This window comes from Rana temporaria, chromosome 5 (genome assembly GCF_905171775.1).
Source record: "Rana temporaria chromosome 5, aRanTem1.1, whole genome shotgun sequence".
Lineage (NCBI taxonomy): Eukaryota > Metazoa > Chordata > Amphibia > Anura > Ranidae > Rana > Rana temporaria.
Genome location: NC_053493.1, coordinates 28,965,342 through 28,982,164, shown reverse-complemented (window position 1 = coordinate 28,982,164; position 16,823 = coordinate 28,965,342). Strand labels below are relative to the sequence as shown.

The 16,823-nt window shown below is 45.0% G+C and overlaps 1 protein-coding gene across 2 annotated transcripts in view; it reads left to right on the top strand.

Annotated features, from left to right (window-relative positions):
- The window catches only part of DYNC1I1 (dynein cytoplasmic 1 intermediate chain 1), a 542,074-nt gene that overhangs the window by 311,854 nt on the left and 213,397 nt on the right, over positions 1–16,823 (top strand). For both annotated transcript variants that reach the window (XM_040352301.1, XM_040352300.1), the window contains one exon: positions 11,823–11,969. In XM_040352301.1, coding sequence (XP_040208235.1) covers positions 11,823–11,969 — 147 coding nt within the window. The remainder of the gene's footprint in view (positions 1–11,822; positions 11,970–16,823) is intronic.

Below are 16,823 nucleotides of genomic sequence, written 5' to 3'. Positions count from 1 at the left end.
AATATATATAAAAAAAGTTTCCTCAGTTTAGGCCGATACGTATTCTTCTACCTATTTTTGGTAAAAAAAATCGCAATAAGCGTTTATCGATTGGTTTGCACAAAATTTATAGCGTTTACAAAATAGAAGATAGTTTTATTGCATTTTTATTAATATTTTTTTTTTTACTACTAATGGCGGTGATCAGCGATGATTTTTTTTATGACTGCGACATTATGGCGGACACATCGGACAATTTTGACACATTTTTGGGACCATTGTCATTTTCACAGCAAAAAGTGCTATAAAAATGCATTGTTTACTGTGAAAATGACAATTGCAGTTTAGGAGTTAACCACTAGGGGGCACTGTAGGGGTTAAGTGTGACCTCATATGTGTTTCTAACTGTAGGGGGGCGGGGCTGGACGTGTGACGTCACTGATCGTCTTTCCCTATATCAGGGAACAGACGATCAATGACACTGCCACAACGAAGTACAGGGAAGGTGTGTTTACACACACCTCTCCCCTTTCTTCAGCTCCGGTGACTGATCGCGGGACACCGGCGGCGATCGGGTCCCGCGGGCGCTGTCACGGAGCTTCGGACCGGGTGGCAACAAGTAAATCATTGCCGCCCCACAGTGTCCATCAGTGCCACCCCACAGTGTCCATCAGTGCCACCCCACAGTGCCCATCTGTGCCACCCCACAGTGCCCATCTGTGCCACCCCACAGTGCCCATCTGTGCCGCCCATGAGTGCCCATCTGTGCCGCCCATGAGTGCCCATCTGTGCCGCCTATGAGTGCCCATCAGTGCCGCCCATGAGTGCCCATCAATGCCGCCCATGAGTGCCCATCAGTGCCGCCCATGAGTGCCCATCAGTGCCGCCTATGTGTGCCCATGAGTGCCGCCTATGTGTGCCCATCAGTGCCGCATACCAGCGCCGCCAATCAGTGCCACCTCATCTGTGCCCGTCAGTACTACCTCGTCGATGTCCATCAGTGCCATCTCATCTGTGCCCATCAGTGCCACCATATCAGTGCCCGTAATTGAAAGAGAAAACTTACTTATTTACAAAAAAATTACAGAAAAAAATAAAAAAACTTAATTTTTTTCAAAATTTTCAGTCTTTTTTTAGTTGTTGCGCAAAAAAAAAAATCGCAGAGGTGATCAAACACCACCAAAAGAAAGCTCTACTTGTGGGTAAAAAAGGACGCCAATTTTGTTTGGGTACAGTGTAGCATGACCGCGCAATTGCCATTCAAAGTGCAAAAGTGCTGAAAGCTGAAAATTGGCTTGGGCGGGAAGGTGCGTAAGTGCCCTGTATGGAAGTGGTTAAATTGTTAATGGACGGGGCCGCCCCTACTGGTCCTAATCCTTCCATATTGTTAGGTAGATTCACAAAGAGTTAGGCCGGCTTATCTACAGATAAGCCGACCTAACTCTGAATCTAAGCTGACCTAAGTTTAAGTGTATTCTCTAACAAAGATACACTTAAACATATCTAAGATAGGACGGCTTGCGCCGTCCTATCTTAGATTGCAATGTTTTGGCTGACCGCTAGGTGGCACTTCCATTGCGGCCGGCCTAGCTTATGTAAATGAGCTTGTACGCCGATTCCCGAACGAACGCGAGCCCGCCGCAGTCGATTAACGTCGTTTCCGTACGCGATAGGCCGCCTAAAGTTATTCCACCTATGAGGTGGAATAACAATGTTAAGTATGGCCGCCGTTCCCGCCGCGAGGTTCGAATTTTTGACGGCGTTTGCGCAAGTCGTCCGCGAATCGGGATTTACGTTATTTACGTACGCGTCAAAATCAATAGGCCCGTACGGCGTACTTAGCCGCAATGCGCACTGGGAAATGTAGTCGCCCGGCGCATGCGCAGTATAAAAAAACGTCAAAAAACGTGAGATCAAGCCTCATTTCGATACAACACGCCCCCCTCCAAGTCATTTGAATTTGGCGCGCTTACGCCCGCTCATTTTAGGCTACGCCGCCGAAAATTAACAGGTAAGTGGTTTAAGAATCACTACTAGCCTAACTAATTTACGGCGGTGTAGCCTAAAAAGACTAGGCTAGGCCGCCCTAAAGTTAGGCGCCCCTACGTGAATCTACCAATCTGTTCCCAAACCAAAAAAATGGTTGGACTTAATCTTTTTTTCTCACCCATGCCCCATATCCATGCACCAAGCTTCTGTATAAAAAAAAAGTGGCAACCACAGAGTTACCCACACAAAAAGTGTCTATGAAAAGAACATTCATGTGTTGCGCAGACCCAGATCCAGATATTACTTTGCTGGAAAGTCTGTTTAATTTGTTTCTAATATCCATGTGTATTTTTAATGTTGTAAGTCTGCTGGAAGCAGGCTGGGGAGTTTTGTGCCAGGACACGCTAATATTAAGACCACATGATGACCGGACCAGATTACAAATGTTTTCATTGTCTACCATCGGGCCTGCCATGTCTGAGGACATAAAATCCTGATGGAACACAGACTTTCCTCATTTTTGTATCAGATGGTTCTTCACAGGGATCCTGGAAAACACGTCTTAGCTTACTGTCACTAGTGACTTCTACAATATCTGCACAATCAAATAAGCCGCTCAACTATGAAAACACATTTTTTCTTATACAGTAGTTGTACAGTAGCATAATCTAAAGCTCAACTCCAGGCTAAGCTTTTGTTTAAAAAAAAAAATGGTGCCCAGCTCAATTAATAGTAAAAAAGTAGCTTTTCTTTGCAATACTCACCTCCTCCTTGGTGCTGTCCACCACTGTAATTTATTTTTTTCTGGCACTAGATGTCTTAAAGTGATTGTAAACCTCGCACATGAAATATGAACAAAGCATATCCTTCTATAGCAGGGGTGCCCAACCAGTGGCCCGGGGGCCATATGTGGCCCGCGGAACCCTCTGATGTGGCCCGCGACCTCCTGCTCTGGGATGGAATAGAATACTGTTATTAAAGGTCAGTTTATTACTAAAATCACAGGCCCAGATTCTCGTATCTGGGCGTAAAACTGCGGCGGCGTAACGTATGTCATTTACGTTACGCCGCCGCAAGTTTTACAGGCAAGTGCTTTATTCACAAAGAACTTGCCTGTAAAGTTGCGGCGGCGTAGCGTAAATCCCCCGGCGCAAGTCTGCCTAATTCAAATGATCCGGGTAGGGGGCGTGGATCATTTAAATTAGGCGCGTTCCCGCGCCGAACGTACTGCGCATGCGCCGTCCCTAAAATTTCCCGACGTGCATTGCGCTAAATGACGTCGCAAGGACGTCATTGGTTTCGACGTGAACGTAAATGGCATAAATGACGACTTACGCAAACGACGTCAATTTTTAAATTTCGATGCGGGAACGACGGCCATACTTAACATTGGTTGTCCCTCATATAGCAGGGGCAACTCTACGCGTCGCAAATCTAACGTAAACGTTGTATCTTCACTGCGCCGACCGCGCGTACGTTCGGGAATTCGCGTATTTTGCTAATTTGCATACTCGACCGGGAAAACGACGGAGGCGACACCTAGCGTCAAAAAAAAAAAAATTGCATTTAAGATCCGACAGCGTAAGAGCCTTACGCCTGTCGGATCTAATGGTTATCTATGCGTAACTGATTCTAAGAATCAGTTGCATAGATACGACGGCCCAGATTAGGACTTATGACAGCGCACATTGCGTTGCGCCGTCGTAAGCCCTTTGAGAATCTGGGCCACAATGTATATATGAGCATATCTGTTCTGCAGTGGTTACTGGGCTTCTTTCAAACTAATCCGTAGATGCAGAGCAGTTTACCTGCGGGTTACCTGCACTGAGCCATAGACTTTTGTTATTACCTGCGAGTTTGGTGAGCTTTCTGAAAGTGCACCAAACCTGCAGAATATAATAGAAGTCTATTGCAAAGTGCATAAAAAACAAAAGGTACACTGTGTTGCACTCGTGATGCATGTAAACCGCAGTGCATCAGTGTAAAAGCAGCCATGGGCCCCTTTCACACGGTCAGTCCGACCCAATTGGACCCTCCATTCACCTCCAAGGAGTGGCAGATGTAAAAAAAAAAAAAAAAAAAAAAACAGTCACTGCCCCTACCTATAACTGGTCTTCACAGCAAGGAGCACTGGAAGCGGCGAACGCATGTCAAAAAACACACAGAATTTCCAAGCTCAACTTACCAACCAATCAGCAACCAACCAAATTCACCTGTCTAACAGTGCATTAAAAACAGGGGTTTAATTGCACGCATTTGCAAATAAATGCGTAAGCTGCAGGCCCCGTCAAGGCTCCCTGTGTACTGCAGACCCTAACTCTAAAATTGAAAGAGTTCCCTCAGAGGAAGCACATGTATAACCCCCTCTGGGAAGTTCTCGCCCGAGGGGGTTACCTTGCGCGTGTGCGCTCCTGAGTCAAACACTCAGCATCCATAGACACATATAGGTAGATTCACGTAGGGGCGCCTAACTTTAGGGCGGCCTAGCCTAGTCTTTTTAGGCTACACCGCCGTAAATTAGTTAGGCTAGTAGTGATTCTCAAACCACTTACCTGCTAATTTTCGGCAGCGTAGCCTAAAACGAGCGGGCGTAAGCGCGCCTAATTCAAATGACTTGGAGGGGGGCGTGTTGTATGGAAATGAGGCTAGACCTCACGTTTTTTGACACTGCGCATGCGCCGGGCGACTACATTTCCCAGTGCGCATTGCGGCTAAGTAGGCCGTACGGGCCTATTGATTTTGACGTGTACGTAAACGACGTTAAACCCGATTCGTGGACAACTTGCGCAAACGACGTAAAAAATTCGAACCTCGCGGCGGGAACGGCGGCCATACTTAACATTGTTATTCCACCTCATAGGTGGAATAACTTTAGGCGGCCTATCGCTTACGGAAACTACGTTAATCGACTGCAGCGGGCTCGAGTTCGTTCGGGAATCGTCGTAAATGCTAATTTACATAATCTACGCCGGCCGCAATGGAAGCGCCACCTAGCGGTAAGCCAAAACATTGCAATCTAAGATAGGACGGCGCAAGCCGTCGTATCTTAGATATGTTTAAGTGTATCTCTGTTAGAGAATACACTTAAACATAGGTCGGCTTAGATTCAGAGTTAGGTCGGCTTATCTGTAGATAAGCCGGCCTAACTCTTTGTGAATCTACCTAATAGTGTATGACTCCGCCCCACCCCCTCGGCGCCCGTGTCATTGGATTTGATTGACAGCAGTGGAAGCCAATGACTGCACTGCTATCAATCTATCCAATAAAAGCCGGGACTCTGTGGAGAGGAGGACGGCGGGGACGTGCCAAGCAAGTAAACTGACTCACTTAAGTAAAACATGGTGGCTGGGGGGCCGGTGATTGCCAGGTGTTTTTTCACCATAGGATGCATTAAGGTGAAAAAACACGAACCTTTACAACCCCTTCAAGAAGCATAAACGCACATCCCCCTCACAATTTTGAATTATTTTCATGCTATTTTGACTCAATTTACCTTTTATTAGTGACCCAATTCTGGTAAAATTTAGCTACTTTCCGAGGCTTTCTCCTTGTAGATCAGTGTTACTAACTGTTAATACTTACTCACTATGGGATTTGTTTTCTGTATTCTGCAAAAAAAAATGTTTGATTCTGCTGATTTCGAATTCCCCCTTCTGTCCCCAATGCAGTTGGGGGTTTTGCAGGGCAGTGTTGGCAGCTAGTGCACACCCTGAGTATTCAGTGTATTTCTATCCTGAGTATTTCCATCATATCTGAGCAGCCCATGTGACTATAAAGTCACACATGTGGGCATGTACACAGTGGCAGATAACAGCCCACTTACTCCCTTTGATTCCATGCCCACTAACCAGCTAAACACAATGGGGCAGGATATTACATGTAGATTGATGGAGGCGTCACCTTCCTCTTATTCTAAGACACAGGTTGGAGGGGCATGACACAGCCTGTGACTGGAAGAAATCCACCCACACTATGGTACTGCCAAAAATACTAAAGATTTGATTTCAAATTTAAAACAGTTTATTGATAATATTTTATTTATTTATTTTTTACTCTGTATCCCAAAGGCTGTTTATTTTAATTTTATTTTAAACGTGTGACCAGCAGCAGAGGGCTAGAAGCTCCTCCTGCTACTGTTTCCCTGCAGACAGGCTAGACAACTACCATATTTATCGCGGTATAGCGCGCTCCCGCGTATACCGCGCACCCCTAAAGTTGCCCCCGAAATCCCTGTAAAAAAAAATGTTATATGATTTTATTACTTACAGTTTTGGTGTCTTCCCAGCGTCCATCGTCCGGTCCGGCGTCCGTCTGCGGCCTCGGTTGTGTCCTCCCGGCTTCTCCAGCCTCAAGTCGAGTCCCCGCTTCCCGCGCTCAGTTCGAACGCCTCCGCCAATATATACCAAGTGCAGTACACTCGGGTACATTCGGCAAGGCTTGGCTTCGCTCGCGCTCACGCTCTGTGACGTTTATGCGTGAGCACGAGTGAAGCCGAGACTAGCCGAATGTACCCGAGTGTACTGCACTCGGTATATGTCGGCGCTTCATTCAAACTGAGCGCGGGAAGCGGCTATCGGCGTATATCGCGCACCCACGATTTCCCCCTTATTTTAAGGGGAAAAAAGTGCGCGATATACGCCGATAAATACGGTATATATTCACAACATGTGAGAACTGTATACTGTATATTGATTGGGAAAAAAATTATATTATTCAAAATAATTGGAGTGCCATCATCTGCATACAGAAAAAGAAGGGATTATGTAAATTAAACAGTGTGTGTTTGGCATCACTTTAATATCACTTTATGAATAAAGGAAAAGGTGGACCTGGCAAACCCCCCCAAAAAAAAGACATCTCATTGAGGCGCTATCCCATTCGTTTCAAATTCCATACAATGTAAATTTAACGTAATGAAGGAAGGCCGGGATCCAACTGGATACGAGGCTATTCCTCCTCCAGGGAAGGGACTTTAAATGTGCCAAGCAAGTGAGAAACCAAATAATATATACAAAAAACCCTCATGTCATAAAAGATTCAGTTATATTGTATCTTGGTAAAAACATTTCAGTCCCTGATAGTGTAACTGAAGCAAACAATCAACTATGGGTGGCAAGACGCTGTCACCGGGATCAACTGGATAAAGTTGTGGACAGGCACAAGTCAGGAGATGGATACGAAAAAAATTGCAAAGGCTTTATCAATACCTAGAAGTACAGTCAAGTCTATTATTAGGAAGTAGAAGGTTTTTGGTACAACACAGACCCTCCCTGGATCAGGACGTTTCTCCAAACTGGATGAAAGAGCCAGGAGGAAACTGGTCAGAGAGTCTACCAAGAGGTCTACAGCAACTCTGAAGCAGTTGCAGGAATTTATAACAAAGAGTGGTCATTAGACATGTGTGCTCCCGTTCGTAACGAATGGATTTTCGTACAAATTTGTTAGTATTCGTACATTCGGATCAATTCGAAAATCCGAAAAGCTGAAAGAACCAAAATACGAAAGTTACAAATTACGAATAAGCAAAAAAACGAACAAGCGGAAATACGAACGTACAATTGGACAATCTTACTAAAATACGAAACACCGAAACAGCAAGAGGACGAAAATGACGTCTATAACGAATGATTTGCATTCCGTATTTTAAATCCTTTGTCTGCTCTTATTTTCATTCGTATGTTCGTATTTTCATGTGTGTGTTTTGTACATCCGGTTCTTTGTCTGTTCTTAAATTTGTGTACTCATATCGTTCTTTCGAATGGGCACTGGGCAGTGTAGTTAGTGAGTGATGTATCTTACTTAATATCTTAGCCAATTAGCTTATGTCTTTTGTGCCGAGTCACATTGGACAGTGTAAAGCCTCGTACACACGATCGGACTTCAAACAAACTTTTCCGTGGATTTTTGTCCGAAGGGAGTTGGCCGGACTTTTGAAGCCGAAAAAGTTTGTCCGATGGAGCGTACACACGCTCGGATTTTTTGGAAAACGCTCATTTTGAAGTTTGTTGACAAAAAGTCCGACCGTGTGTACGGGGCTTAAGAGAAAGTCTATGTTAATATGGATTAGCCGCGTGTTGCAATGTATTTATGAAAGTACAAAATTACGAATCCATTAAACGAAAATTATTATCTAACAAAATTACGAATTTCGAATCATTCAGTATAAACGAAAATAAAACTGTTACGAAAATACGAACGGGTCCTAATAGGAAAACTTGCGTCTTACGAAATGCGAACGGGTCCCGATAGGAAAACTTGCGTCTTACGAAATACGAACGGGTCAGAATAGGAAAACTTGCGTCTTACGAAATACGAACGGGTCCGAATAGGAAATCTTGCGTCTTACGAAATTACAAATCTTTACGAATCAACGGAATGAGACGAAACAAAAAAATACGATTTTTTTTGTTGTGCACATGTCTAGTGGTCATTGTGTGCATGTGACAACAATATCACAAATTCTCCACAAATGTGGTTTGTATGGGAGGGTTGCAAGAAAAAAAGCCACTCCTCGGGAAAGACCACATGCTGTCACCATTGAGCTTTGCCAAAACTCACCTTGAAGATCCTGAGGCTGCATGGACAAAGGTGTTCTGTCAGATGAGACTAAAATGTAATTATTGGCCTCAACACCAAACTATATGGAAATCCAATACAGCTCACCATCCAAATAACACCATTCCTACAGTAAAGTAAAATCAAATTCTAGAGGAAAATATTCTCTCTGCCAGAAAGTTAGTAGAGACATATCCCAACAGAGTAAAGGCTGTAATTAAAGCAAAAGGTGGTTCAACAAAATACTAAAACAAGGGTGTGATCCGTTTTCCAAATCTATAATTCTGTTTTTTTTTTCGTTTTTTTTTACATGTTGGTGTTATATCTTTCATTTGGATGTTATAAGTTGCACTGAGTAATACAGCTGGATAAAACAAAAACTGTGACTGTCTTCATTTAAGGCTTCAAAGCAACACAATGGTATCATTTTAAGGGGGGGGGGGGGGGGGTTCTATACCCACCTGTAATACAAAAACGTTTTGTCTGGAGATTTTAAATCTCGCCATTCTTTTTCTACATCATCATTCATTCTCTCTCTCTTTCTCGTCTTTCTCTCTCTCTCTCTTTCTCTCTTTCTCTCTCTCTTTATCATATCTCTTTATCTATTTCCCTCTATTGTCTCTCTCTCTCTCTCTCTCTCTCTCTCTCTCTCTCTCTCTCTCTCTCTCTCTAGTCTCTCTCTCTTTCTCTCTGTCTGTCATCTTTCTCTCTTTTGTCTTTCTCTCTCTCTCTCTCGCGCTCTCTTCTTTCTCTCTCTCATCTTTTTCTCCCTCGCTGCTTTTTTTCTTCTTTTGCCATTTGTTTCTTCTTTGTTCAAATGCATTTTATCTGCACAGCCAAATTAATGTAGCATTGCCAAAATAAGTGTGGGATTGGGAACGGGATGGGATTTGGGATGTAATTCAAGGCATAGAAAATGAGCACAGGGAGATCAGTGGTAAAGCATAATATTATAAAACTGAACTCCAGGCAATCAGCTAAATGCCCAGATGAAATACAGATATAAGAGGTTGCCAAACAGATTTGTATTTAAATCCATTTAGTCCTGAGATTTTCACACCTCTGCCACTCACAGTCCTGCTTAGCGGGAGGAGCTGATTTTTCTCTGCTGCAGTTTCACTTATAGGTCTTATCCCCCCATGACTGGACAGTGAAGGGAAAGCATCACACTGATGAGCTCATCTCTCTGAACACACTGAGGTCCCAGCTAGGCTTAGCTAGGGGCCCTACTCGCAAACACAAATCCAGGGATCAAGTTGGGTCTGGAGAAGCTTACTGGAGAGAGCCAGGAGGAAGTTGGTGAGAAAGAGTCCAGCTGTACTATGGTGCTGTGAGTCTACATCTCTCTTGCTAGGAAGAGCCTGGTGAATATCAGCAGGAGGCAACCAATATAACAGATACTGTAGGATAAAAAGTCCCCCCCCCCCCCCTCCCGGACTCTCATACTGTGTGTAAAGATAATAGAAAATATGTTTGTTATCTTAGCTGTGTCAACCAGGTCATCTTTTGTGACTACCTTTATAGACCTTCATTCTTTGTAGGAGACAACCAATGATCCTGTGAGACTATGTGTGAGTAAGCGACCCCAGTGCTGAAGAATTAGTGACTGCATGTAGATTTTAAACTCTGGAAGGAGTTGTACTGTGCAGCCAGAAAGTTGAGCCCTCAAGTTATTCAGTTCTACAGTTTATTGGAATATCCCATGCTCCTTCATTTGGGGTTGTGCTTAAAGCTTTTAAAGGGGTTGTAAACCCTCGTGTTTTTTCACCTAATGCATCCTATGCATTAAAGCGGCGGTTCACCCTAAAAAACATCTATGAACCATCCCATACAGCATACTAGCGTCAGCTATAGTATTTTTTTTTCCCGCTGTATTTACCGTTTAATCCTTTAGTTTCGTTTCAGACTCCCGTGGGGAGTTTTCGTTTCAGACTCCGGCGGGGAGTAGGCGTTCCTATGAAGAGGGGAACATGATTGACGTCCGGCTATGGCGCGTCACGCGTTCCGAAAATAGCCAGAGTAGGACTCGGCTCTTCACGGCGCTATACGGCGCCTGCGCACAGACTAGGAGCTGACTGCGCAGGCGTCGTATATATCCGAGTCCTATTTCGGCTATTTTTGGAACGCGTGACGCGCCATAGCCGGACGTCAATCATGTTCCCCTCTTCATAGGAACGCCTAATTCCCCACTGGAGTCTAAAACGAAACTAAAGGATTAAACGGTAAATACAGCGGGGGAAAAAAAAAAAAACATACTATAGCTGACGCTAGTATGCTGTATGGGATGGTAGATAAAGAAAACATTTTTTTTAGGGTGAACCCCCGCTTTAAGGTGAAAAAACACCTTGCTGTGTCAGGCCCCCTGAGCCCCCGTTTTACTTACCTGAGCCCTGAAATTCCGTGTGCGCGATCCCGCGTCGCTTTCCCCATCTCTTCTCGGCTCCCCATTGGATAGATTGATAGCAGCGCAGCCATTGGCTCCCGCTGCCGTCAATCAAATTCAATGACGCGGCCGCCGGGGGAGGGGGGCCGAGTCATACACACATCGTCTATGGACGCCGAGTGTATAACACAGGAGCGCGCTCACAAGGTAACCCCCTCGGGATAGAGTTTCCCAGAGGGGGTTAGCTATTGCAGGGAGGAGCCGTAAGAGCCGCCGTGGGACCCCAGAAGAGGATGATCAGGGCCAGTGCAAAACAAACTGCACGGTGGAGGTAAGTATGACATGTTTGTTATTTAAAAAAAAAAAAACCTGAACCTTTACAATCACTTTAAAGAACCTTCAGCGCCTGTTTAAGGATGTCAAACACAAACCATAATGGAAGTGCTGATTCTCACTTTAAAAAAAGCTGTTAACATTCTTCAGCATTACTTAAAACTTGCTAAAAGCATCCTACAAGTTTGCTTTAAAGGGCGTCCATCACTCCCATTAAGATCTTTGTACAGCATCCATAAATTGGGACTGAAGGTTGAAGTTCTCTAGTGACATAGAGGTCTGCCGTAGAAACCAGTGAGAGCTGCGGGAACCCAGAAGATTGATTTTACGGAAGACTTCAGGGCACCATTTCTCATTAAAGCAGAGTTCAGTGCCATGGGCCATGGGAAGAGGTAATTATTATCTGTCTACAGGTACGTGCTTCCCTCAGACTTCTTATGTGACCAGGTCTTTGTAAAAGCTCGCTGTACACAATTCTTCTAAAAAAGCTGAGGCCTAAATATCAAATAAAGGTAGCTTGCCTAATAATCAGCCATTGGTTATTCACATTGGTTAAGCTGATCAATACTCTTCTGTCTTGCAGTCCTCTGTCATGTCTGTCTGCTTTGCTCGGTTTCATCCAAATCTCGTGATCGGTGGAACGTACTCTGGACAGATAGTTTTATGGGATAATCGCAGCCATCGGAGGACTCCAGTTCAAAGGACGCCACTTTCTGCTGCAGCGCACACTGTAAGGCTGACATGTGCATTATTCTTATTGTTACTGTTATTGATGACCCTCTCTCTCTCTCTTTCTATCTGGCTTATTTAATAGGGTAACAAGCAAAGAGCAACCAATCATCTTTCACAGGTGGCTGCTCTAAAGTGATGACTAGGACTGGAGTTGTTGTACTGTTTATATTGCCAATGCTTTATCAAATGTCTTTTGATGCTTGAAAAAAAATATTTCAGATTTTTCACGTGGTAAACATGCCAGTTACCTGGCTGACTTTCATTTTAAACATTTTGGGGCCACGTTCACACTTGTGCATTTTGGTAAGATGAAGTAACCTGTGTTATTGAGCTGAACATTGCATGACACCAATGAAAACACTGAAAGCTCTATGGAAACATTATAGGTGACATTTATTAAAGCAGTTACATATTGATTAACATGTAAAGCCTCGTACACACGACCGAGGAACATAGTTTTCCTCGTCGAGTTCCTTGTTAGGCTGTCGAGGAACTCGACAAGGCAAGTTTCTCCATTGCCGTCAAGGAAACTTTCTCTCTTTTTGGCTCGTCAACTTTCTCGACAGTTTCCTCGACGAAAATGTACACACGACCGGTTTCCTCGGCAAAAAATATCTCCCAGCAAGTTTCTTGCTAGTTTTGGCCGAGAAACTCGGTCGTGTGTACGAGGCTTCAGAATCTTCAGATCTGTTTTGCAAGCAAAGTGACAGATTTAGATATGTGTGATTGCATACCTCCCAACTTTTTGAGATTGGAACGCATATTAGCAAAAGTATGTTGGCATGGGACACACCCCCCTGCCATGCCCCCTTGAAGAATTAAAAAAAAATGAGTTAAGCCCTCAAGTGCTTTTTTACTGCTACTATGCCTTTTATATTGGCTTTTGAAATTTACAAATGCAGCAATTCTGGCAGGTAAAAAAAACCTACCTAGTTGTTAAACTCACCAGCGCCTACCTAAAACATGAAGCCCAGCTAGATTCACAGAAATAGATATGCAGTCACATAAATGTAGCACCCTCTACCTTAGGTAGGTAGGTGCTAGAGTAGTGGGTTTGTTTTTACTGTCAGCGCAGGTACCGTAAATTTAGGCAGGCTTATGCTGTGAGATAGGCCTGTTTTGTTTTGATCTGGTGGCAGGGGAGTGGTTTAGTGTAGCAGCAGGTGACTGACATGTGCATCCGCTGCTCTTGGGCGCCTCCTCTGTTTTCAGGGAGAAGTTTCTGGAAAAGGGGCAGGGCCAAGGGCTGGAGTGACATGGAGTGTATGTAGGAGCCCTCACCAATGGTCAGCCTGCTGTGTGAGGGTATTGTTGGGTGGATGAACTGAATGATGTTAGGCTGTTGTGGTCTGAGGGAACCCCCTTTCTTGGGTGGGGGTGTCTCTCAGGCTGGGAGCTCGGGAGCTGGGAGAGAGCCTCTCATTTTCCGGTCATTGGGAGGTGTTCTGGAACAGGAGCAGGAAAGAGGGCAGTTGGGAGCACGTCCGTAGAAAGTCATTTCAGGAGGGATCCATGCCGGGGTCAGTGATTGGAAAGCACAGTGGAAAGCCCTGGAAGAGACGTGCCAGGAGTTGACTGTAGAGCCAGAGGGAGAGACTGTGGGGTTGTTGTGAAGTCAAGTGGCTGCAGTCAGGAGGACTGGCAGGATTTGCATCAGACATGCTGGGATCAGTAGTCCATCAAGTATCAATTGGCACATTTTATTCTTCTCTTCTAAAATGGTTGCTACCTCATCGGGGACTGCAGACCCTTGCCTGTAATGGACTATCAGCCGCCCCAAACGTTAGGACTTATTCAGAGTGAGGCCTAGCCATGTGCTAACTGTGAGGCCTCGTACACACGACCGAGCAACTCGACACACATCGTTTTGCTCGTCGAGTTCCTTGTTAGGCTGTCGAGGAACTCGACAAGCCAATTTTCTCCATTCCCGTCAAGGAAATAGAGAACATGCTCTCTTTTTGGCTCGTCAAGTTTCTCGACAGTTTCCTCGCCGAAAATGTACACACGACCGGTTTCCTCTGCAAAAAAATATCTCCCAGCAAGATTCTTGTTGGTTTTTGCCAAGAAACTCAGTTGTGTGTACGAGGCCTCACAGGAATCTAGATTTGGACAGTGAAGTGAAGCAAGTGATCTCAAGTAGTGTGCTGGAAGAGATGTGCAGAGGAATAGACAATCAGATCTAGACTCAACTACTTTTATTGTACTTAGTAGAATAAAAGTAGTTCCGTCTATACTTCTAAGAAGTATTCATTATCTGGGCATCCCATGTTCCCTTTCCCCATCCAAGTTTAATCCCCCTAATAAAAACAACAAAAAAAAAAACAAGCAAGAGACTATTCATTGTCTGGAAAAGTGTGCCAAAATGGATGTCTGACCATCAGGGTGAAATGTGTGGATGCTAGAACACACAGCGACTCCACGGGGCCATCGCTGCATAGACATAAGGGCTGATTTACTAAAATTGGAGAGTGAAAAATCTTGTGCCGCTGTGCATGGTTGCCAATCAACTTCTAACTTCAGCTTGTTCAATTAAGCTTTGACAATAACCCCACGTTCACATTGGGCTGATTTGACATATCAAATTGCATACCAAATTGGTGGCTATTGCCGGCAATGGCACCGTCCAAATCGGTGTGGCGCTGACCTTGCAGCACCTCACCGATTCCCAAAAGTAGTAGTAGTTCCTGCACTACTTTTGGCAACTTCGGGGGCGATTTGAATAAACATCTGTGCATGAACCCACACCGATGTCTGTCATATCGCCCCCGAAGTCAGACTGCGTTGCCGGTTTGAAATCGTGCAAGTTCAGCAGAACTTGCATGATTTCTAACCCGCATCAATGTGAACCTGGGATAAAACCTGGAAGCTGATTACTTGCACAGCTGCACCAGATTTTGCACTCTTCAGCTTTAGTAAATCAACCCCATTGTACTTACAGCCTCCATTTTCACAGTCTTACACAGTTCATGCAACGTTAGTTCAGCGATCTCCCCCGCTGAGCTGTTGTGTTCCAACAGGGGGACCCCCTCCCTCCCCCCGCCAGAACACTCCGATCAGCTGTCCCCGCCCTGAGAAGACAGTGATTATCGATAGCAGCTATAGCAGCCAGTTGCCATAATTAAAAGCAAACTCGGCAACCTGGTTGTACCCAAGTTGATTGATCGATCAACTTGTAACATTAAACCTGTCCATTAATGGTTTAAATCTCGGCCGGTTCAGCAAGAACTCAAACTGTGTATGGCTTACTTTAATATGACTGTTCAATCCATATAGCACCAATATTAGAGCCAGTGCACTCTGGAATCCCTTCTCAGTAATCAATCGGGTCTGACACACCTCCTTTCTTCCTCTGCAAAGCAAGTCTGTATTAGGAAACGGTAGGGTGTGGCTGCTACTCAGCTATGCCAGCCTAGAGCACTATAGGTCCGAAAAGGGAACAGAATTTTGAGTGCGCATTTCCACACAAAAATCAGTCAGAAATCATAACCTACCTGGGTCACCTATTTTACACAGAATAGTTCTTTATTTTTTTAGCCCTAACCTGGCTTAAACTATTGTGCTAGTGTGTAAGGCTGGTGTCACACGGGCTGTCCAATCAGATCCGCCTGTCAGTTTTTCAGGCGGCGCTGATCGGACTACCCATAGGCGGCATTTGATCCAATCCTGTTCCAAAAACAGCGCATTAGTTCACAGTCAGATAAAAAATGTACAAGTGGTTTGTTTACATCTGACAGCCCCATAGAGAACAGTGGGGCTGTGTCCGTTCTGCGTAGCAGAGCAGACCTGTCATCTGCCTGCTCAGCGGGGAAATCCCCTGCTGAGCAGGCAGATGTGGACTATGGAGGACGCCTGTGTGAAACCCGCCTAAATTACTTTATGTGAAATGACTATGGGCACTTTCACACTGACAGCGCAGGGGCGTCGGCGCTAAAGTCATTTTAGAGGTGCTTTTTTTGGTTGCTAGCGGGTGTTTTTAACCCCCCCACTAGCAGCCGAATAAAGAGTTAAAAGTTTTGCAGGCGCTTTGGCGGCGCTGCCCATTGATTTCAATGGGCAGGGGCGCTTTAGCAGTGGAAATTTCAATAAGCAGGGGTGCTTTAGCAGCAGAAATTTCAATGGGCAGGGGCGCTTTAGCTATTTTATACTACAGATAATGGAAAAAAAAGTCACCCCTTTACCCCTTCTGCCTATAGGTGTGTACCTAATGGGCCAGATTCTCGTATCTCCGTGCAATTTTGGGCAGGCGTAACGTATGTGATTTACGTTACGCCTCCGCAACTTACACGGGCAAGTGCTGTATTCTCAAAGCACTTGCTCCGTAAGTTGCGGCGGTGTAGTGTAAATCGGCCGGCGTAAGCCAGCCTAATTCAAATTTGGATCAGGGTGGCGTGTTTTATGTAAATCTACTGTGACCCGATGTGATTGACGTTTTTCCCGAACGGCGCATGCGCCGTCCGTGGAATTTCCCAGTGTGCATTGCTCCAAAGTACGCCGCAAGGACGTCATTGGTTTCGACGTGAACGTAAATGACGTCCAGCCCCATTCACGGACGACTTACGCAAACGACGTAACTTTTTCAAATTTCGACACGGGAACGACGGCCATACATAACATTGATGCGCCGCACTTATGCCACCATATAGCAGGGGCAACTATACTCCGGGAAAAGCCTTATGTAAACGTCGTAACTTTACTGCGTCGGACGCGCATACGTTCGGGAATTCGCGTATCTAGCTAATTTGCATACTCGACGTGGAATTCGACGGAAGCGCCACCTAGCGGTCAAAAAAAAATGCAGTTTAGATCCGACGCCGTAAGAGACTTACGCCTGTCGGATCTAATGGATATCTAT